Source organism: Mastomys coucha, unplaced genomic scaffold (genome assembly GCF_008632895.1).
Source record: "Mastomys coucha isolate ucsf_1 unplaced genomic scaffold, UCSF_Mcou_1 pScaffold18, whole genome shotgun sequence".
In the NCBI taxonomy this organism is placed as follows: Eukaryota; Metazoa; Chordata; class Mammalia; order Rodentia; family Muridae; genus Mastomys; species Mastomys coucha.
Window position 1 is genome coordinate 101,230,165 of NW_022196900.1, and position 7,430 is coordinate 101,237,594.

The window sequence follows — 7,430 nt, forward strand, 5'->3', positions numbered from 1 at the left end:
GGTGAACCAAAGCAAGATCATATGGTTACAGATGACATAAATATATTTAACAATAAAGATGACATGAGTGAAGTCAGAATGTAGGAGTTTAACTTCAGAATGGTAGAAAAATTCTGTAGGTAGATGTTGGGGGAAGCCATGCTAGAAAGGCCATTTGTGAAAAGGTCCAAGATCCAGTGGGAATTCACATATTCAAAGTCAGTCATGAGGAGAGGCACGTTTTGAGATCAAAGGGTATGCACAGAAGATCAAGAGTGATGAGCTCAGTGTGTCTACTGTGCATAATGACGAAGTCTGTGTTGTAGCATAGCAAGGACAGAATAAGACAAAAGTTACCGTATGGTGGAGAATATCAAAGGGCCGAGGAAGAGGCTCGACTGACTGTATTGAGGTGTGTTTTAAGAACCCTGTTGTTCAGAAAGAAGAGAAACCTACAGATTAAGAAACTGAGAAGAGAGTGCCATCATGATTCCCAGCCGAAGGCGTTGGGTGCTTACAGATTGATTGCACTATGGTGGTCCAGCAGAACTGAGGGATATGTGTGAGTTTAGGATCTTGGATGAGCCAGTGCTTTTGAGAATGAATGGATGGGAAGAAAAATACCAAGTACTTGGCTGTGTGTGACACTATGTTCCCTTCTTGACTAAGACATATTATAGAAAACATTTCCATAAACATGTCAAACTTATTGACTTACACAACCTGCAGGCTCAATTTGAGTTCCCCCAAGGATTTCTGACTACTGTTTCTTTGGCTACCTGCTAATGATTTCCAAAGTGAATGTAGATGTAGTTATGTCAGTAATAGAACCCCGTCCTTTTTTATGCTTCAGAAATTCTTCTTACCAAGGCTACCAAACACACAACCTCCTCCATGGTAGAAGATGATGCCTCTCCGGGGGCCAGAGGAGGTTGCTTTGGGCTGAAACAGCCTCACAGGGATTGTACCAAAATGCATCTTCTTCACCAACACACCAAAGTTATTCTTTGGCACCAAGAGGTCTTGTAAAAAGCGGAAAAAGTGGGGCATGGAGCAAATTTTCATCTTCTCCAGTACATTCCCCTGGGGAGAGAAAGAACAAAAGACAGTTGGCTACCTTCCAAATCCACATTATAACTATTGCCCAGTAGTTACACAAAAATTGCCCAATAGTTACTCTGTGTGGCTCAACTCCAGGTTTAACCATAGTTCCTAATTTGGTAGATTTGTTTCATGTAAGCAAGTGAGTGCCTGGTTGTGAAGTTCTAAATATGAGGGACATAAACTAGGAAAGAAAAAATGATTCCTCATTGACATCAGGATTTCCCAGTGGCCTTTGCAACAAACACCAGTGGCCCCATGGTTTTTGTTCTATGCTAGCTCTCATCTCCTTTCTTCCATCTGATCTTCATTTCCTAGTTACATATGTGCCTTTCCCATTGCTTTACCAATTACTTAAAAATACAACATGAGGTCTTGTGGTCATGGCACACACTTTTAAACTAAGCACTTGGGAGGCTGAGGCAGGTAGACAGGTAGATCTTTGTGAGCTTGAGAGCAGTCTACCCTACATAGAGAGTTTCAACACAGCTGGAGCTACCAAGTAAGACCCTGTCTTATAGAAATAAGAACTTTGAACATTTCTTTAGGTGCTTCTCAGCCATTTTAGATTCCTCAGTTGAGATATCTTGGTTTAGTTCTATACCCCATTTTTTGATTTGGTTGTTTGGTTTTTAGGTGATTAACTTCTTGAGTTCTTCATATATTTTGGAGATTAGCTCTCGATCAGATGTGGGATTAGTGAAGATTTTTTCCCCAATCCGTAGGTTGCCGATTTGTCTTATTTATTGTGTCCTTTGCCTTACAGAAGCTTTCCAGTTTCATGAGGTCCCATTTATCAATTCTTGATTTTAGACTATGAGTCATTGGAGTTCGACTGACTGAGAAACACCTAAAGAAATGTTCAAAGTTCTTAGTGATCAGAGAAATGCAAATCAAAATGACCCTTTGATTATACCTTACACCAATCAGAATGGCTAAGATCAAATCCTCAGGTGACAACACATGTTGGAGAGGATGTGGAGAAAGAGGAACACTCCTCCATTGCTGGTGGGATTGCAAACTGGCACAACCACTCTGGAAATCAATCTGGAGGTTCCTCAGAAAATTGGAAATAGATCTACCTGAAGACCCAACTATACCATTCTTGGGAATATACCCAAAAGATGCCCCATCATGCCATAGGGGCATGTGTTCCACTATGCTCATAGAGACCTTATTTGTGATAATCAGAATCTGGAAACAACCTAGATGTCCCATAACAGAAGAATGGATACAGAAAATGTGGTTCATTTACACAATGGAATACTATTCAGCTATTAAGAATGAGGACATCCTGAGTTTTGTAAGGAAATGGATGGAACTAGAAAATATCATCTTGAGTGAGGTAACTCAGACCCAAAAGGATACATGGTATGTACTCACTAATAAGTTCAACTTTTGCCAAAAACTTTGTACCCTAAATTAGGTGACTCTGTGAGTTTTTCTAATAATGATTTTATTCACAAAACAGGACTAATTCCTATGCCCTTTAGAGCTTTCTGGTTGCCACAAAGTAGGTGGCTTATGAAATTTCCCAAACAATAAAGTTTGGTAATGGTGACCCTCTCTTCCATGATACCTTGAGTATCAAACAAATACTTGTTAGAGACTATATGGTGCTCCTTAAGTGTGAGTGACAGAAATACAATCTACTGGTAAGCCTGAAGTCAAGGACACTTTAGATTTTTGAGGCATCAAAGGGTGGGACTACAACCTGGTAGCCTCAAATGTCTCAGAACAGGTCAGCCTTGGACTATAACTACTGTATCATCTGAGGTGGAGACTGAATTGCTAAGTTCAGCTTTTTACTCTTAACCGGTTGATAGATACCAGGACATGTTATAATAGTAGACTCCACCTACAAGATTAAGTGTATGAAGCTTGCTTGTCATGTGACTTCTCATCTTATAGAGGAAAGCACCAATGACATGAGAACATCTTTAGAACTTTACAGAATCCACAATCACATCCCCCAATGCCATTCTCTTCCTTTCCCCTCCTCTCTTTTACTACACTGAACTCTGATGATCCTCCAAATTCCAGGCCCATGGATCTCTCAGGCAACAAGATCTGCATGTGCCTGTTCCCTCATCTTCTTTTAGTTTCTAGTTCAGGTGGCACCTCTCAGCAAGACAGGTATCCTCTGCCTCTCTCTAGCAGAAATTATGGTCTCCTTCTGCCTTTTCTTCCTCATAGTCAGGGATGTTCAAAAGTGTGTGTTGCTTGCTACTACAAGGAGTCTATGAATGATGTTTGTCTTATACATTCACCTACCTGTTTTTAAAGCCTTGTTGACACATGTCCAGACAATGTATTCAAAGCCCAGTGTGCTAAAGTGTATAGTCCCAATGGACACACAGAGAGACTGAGGACAACATAGGGGATAAATACAGCACAGCACTGGCTCCATAAATGAGCCTTTTTGTGTTTGTTAGGAAATAAGGAAGGAGAAGTTTTCCCTCTTCTTTTGTGGAATGCACTGAGGATGGAAGGTTCTAAGAGACTTTTCCGAGAGTGAGCAGACAAGGACTGGGTCTGTCTCCTCTAGCTCATCTCCAGATTCTCTCCCAACTCTGTAAGTATACTTTCCACCAAGCTTGGCACTGTACAGAGGTCCAGTCCATGGTTACTCAATAAAAGACCAATAGAGTGACTAAACACTGAGGTAGTTAACCTAGGCTTCCAAAATGAAATTGTCATAAGCCCAAAGAGGATCTTCAAACAACTAAGAAAATAACTGTATACAACTTTTTCCTGTTGAGGGTAGTCAGGGACAATGACACTCTACATGGGGCCACAGTATTTAAGAAGTCCTTGTCACAGTGTCTGTCATCATCACTAGCTAGTATGTACTATCAGGTGCTCTTAAATTATGTGGATCTTTGCCAAGTTTTTCCCAGGGCTGGGATCCTCTCTACCCCTAACAAGACTGAGTAATAAAAACATCATCATCATCATCATCATCATCAACAACAACAACAACAACAACAACCTTACCAGTGTTATTGCCAGCTGGAAGAAGTAGTGGAGAATGTGAAACTTCACTCGTTGGCGAATGGGAGGAGGAACATGGACAGTGAAGATCTCTTTTATGAGAACCCATACACTGACCCCCAGAACCAGGAAGCTTGCAGTGGTGAAGAGCATTATTATCAAGATCATGATGGTATTGTTCCTTCAGAATAAGCTGAAGAAGACCAATCTCCCTGAAACGGCTTATAGAACTCTCTCCTCCACGAATCCAGGTGCCTTATAACACAGAGAGTGACTTCAGAGCCTGTCCCTTCCCACTACAGGCAGCTACGACATTCTGGGAACATCATTTTTGTGATGCCCAAGAGATTGCATCAGATCCCCACCTGGAGTGGATCCCTGGCACCTTGTCCTCAGGGCAGGCAGGGCTTTACCACTGGCCCTGGAGCATAATCAGCTGGTTAGACGTGTGACACAATGTGAGGAAGCACTTGCTGAGGACTGATGTCAGAGTATGATTACATTCATGTGTGATTTAGGAAACTTGTAGAAGTCATATCAAGGGCCCTATAGGTCTTCCTTTTCTCCAGAGCAAAATTAGAGACTTGAGATATGGCCTTTTGTGTCAAGTAACATTTGAGGAAAACCCAAGAGGAGTATATGGAAAAGTTACCCATATACTGTTCACTCTTCCTGCTGGCCTGATATGCCTGGTATCAGAAATTACCTTCACAGTTGCTCCTTGTTTTCGCCCCATCTTATTTTTTGTCTCATACATCAACATTTTCATGATATAGCTGATGTCCCTGGGAATTAGCTAATTGAGAGACAAAAAAAACAAAACAAAACAAACCCCTCAACTCTGAGCACATTTTTCCTATATAAACCAGGACATGTATGATGAACACCATCTCCTTTATTATATTCTCAATGACAAGCAAGTATGGTGATTTTACCAAATAGCTAGAAGACTAGACAATGTACTGTACTGCAATCTCTAAAAGTAATGTGTATGAGACAGAACCATAAGCATGATGTGGGAACTATTCTATAGCCTTTCTTTGAACAGTAAGGAATACATTTGAGACTGGACTGTCTATCTAGAAAAAACTTATCATGCCATAAAAGGGAAGAATTGCAACAAGAAAAAATGCATATGGACATTCTACCCAGTTCAATATTGGAAAAATCAATAATTTAGCACAAAGTTAGGAACCTTATAACAGGGATGTATGACCATCAGAAATATTCTACGTTTAAATTGCTTGAGTTGAAATGTCAGATGTGGGATGAAAGAGCCTCTCACAGGCTGCCTTGTGAGTATATGGGACATAGGGGCTCATGGGATCAGTCTTTGTCCATGGAAGCAGAAACACTGGGCAATATAATTCATTTCTTCTTGAGACAAAGGTTGCATGATCTGAGACAATAAAAAGGGATCAGCCTCTGATAAATGGCCTCATAGGAGCCGTTAGAGACACTTGATTATTGCTGGTTGAGTCCTCGCATGAATGTCAAGAACTGGGGGACAATAGAGGAAGCATAGAAATTACTGGAGAAACTGTGTATAATAGAGGTGGTATTTCATACCCAGTCCATGAGATGAGATGAAAAAAGTTTTCAGGAGAGAGCAAGGAAGAAATTGGTTAGGGAGGTATCCATGAGTTAATAATGGCTACTTTCTGTTTTTAAAAAAGTGAGTGTGAGTGGCTAGCAAGAGAGTTCAATGAGTAAGGGTGATTAATGCCAATTCTTATTATCTGAGTTTGAGTCCTAAATTACATATGGTGTAAGGAGAGAACCAAGTCCCAAAAGTTGTCCTCTAGTCTATTCACATGTGCTGTAGCATGTATATGCTTGCATGAATACACATAACATACACGAACACACACAATGTACTCACACACTCCTTTTCTCTCTGTGTGTTTGTGTGTAAATTTAGTGGACTGCATGATTAACAATTTATAGAGAGATGATTTGTTGAAGATTGTGCATTTACATGGTTAGAGAAAAGATATACCTCGGGACCAAGAGGTTATTGGGTGAAATTTTTAATGCTGGGAATGAGTTATCACCCAAAATTTGTTGATCTGCAAGTGTTAAATCTACATACACTAGCAATAACAACAGAAATCATAATTGTTATTGCTGGTACTCTTTTGTGCACAGTAGACCTAAGCATTAAGAGTGTATCGCTGAAGACATTGCACTTTGGTTACAGGCCACAGAGCTAGCAGACTGGTAGTAAGTTATATGTTCTCTACCTACTGGCTGCCTTTGGTAGTACCAGACAAAGGGTGGATAATTGCTAATCAATAGTCCTGTTCCAATATAGATCTTGTTTTTTTTACTAGATAATGTCTTTTTTTTTTTAAAGATTTATTTATTGTTATGTGTAAGTACACTGTAGCTGTCTTCAGACACACCAGAAGAGGCCGGCAGATCTCATTACGGATGGTTGTGAGCCACCATGTGGTTGCTGGGATTTGAACTCAGGACCTACGGAAGAGCAGTCAGTGCTCTTTCCCACTGAACCATCTCACCAGCCTGTTGCCTCCCCCCCCCCATGCCTGCCACCCAACTCTCTCCCACTTATTGGCCCTGGCATTCCACTACACTGGGGCACAGAACCTTCACAAGGCCGATGTCCTCTCCACCTATTGATGATAGAATTTGCAATCCTGTACTATACACATGTTGCCAGTACAATCAGACCCCTCCATATGCAGTCCTTGGTTGGTGGTTGAGACCGTGGGAGCTCTGAGGGTACTAGTTAGTTCATATTGTTGTTCGTCCTAAGGGGCTGCAAACCCCTCAGCTCCATAGGTCCTTTCTCTAACTTCTTCATTGAGGACCCTGTACTCAGTTCAATGGATGTCTGTGAGCCTCTACATCTGTATTAGTCAGGTACTGTCAGAGCCTCTCAGGAGATAGCTATATTTAGGCTGGCTTGCCCTTCTTTCAGTCTCTGCTCCATAGTTAATTTTTGCAACTCCTTCTGTGGGTATTTGGTTCCCCCTTTTAAGAAGGAATGAGATGTCCAACTTTTGGTCTTCTTTCTTCTTGAGTTCCTTGTGGTTTGTGGGTTGTTCTTCCTGCATTCCAAACTTCTGGGCTAATAAACACTTAACAGAGAGTGTATACCGTGTTTGTTCTTTTGGGATTGGGTTACCTCACTCAGGATGATATTCTCCAGATCCATCCATTTCCCTAAGAATTTCATAAATTCATTGTTTTTAATAGCTGAGTAGTAAGTAGTCCATTGTGTAGATGTACCACAATTTCTGTATCCATTCCTCTGTTGAGAGCCATCTGGGTTGTTTCCAGGTTCTGGCTATTATAAATAAGGCTGCTACGAACATGGTGGAGCATGTGTC

General features: G+C 41.0%; 1 protein-coding gene across 1 annotated transcript in view; it reads right to left on the reverse strand.

The window, feature by feature from the left end:
- Window positions 1–4,362, reverse strand: part of LOC116095660 (arylacetamide deacetylase-like 4) — a 9,836-nt gene extending 5,474 nt beyond the window's left edge. The window contains exons 1-2 of the mRNA XM_031376979.1: window positions 4,078–4,362; window positions 846–1,062 (exon numbers count right to left, since the gene is read on the reverse strand). Of these exons, the coding sequence (XP_031232839.1) occupies window positions 846–1,062; window positions 4,078–4,242 (382 nt within the window). The 5' untranslated portion in view covers window positions 4,243–4,362. The remainder of the gene's footprint in view (window positions 1–845; window positions 1,063–4,077) is intronic.
- Window positions 4,363–7,430: the final 3,068 nt, after the last annotated feature.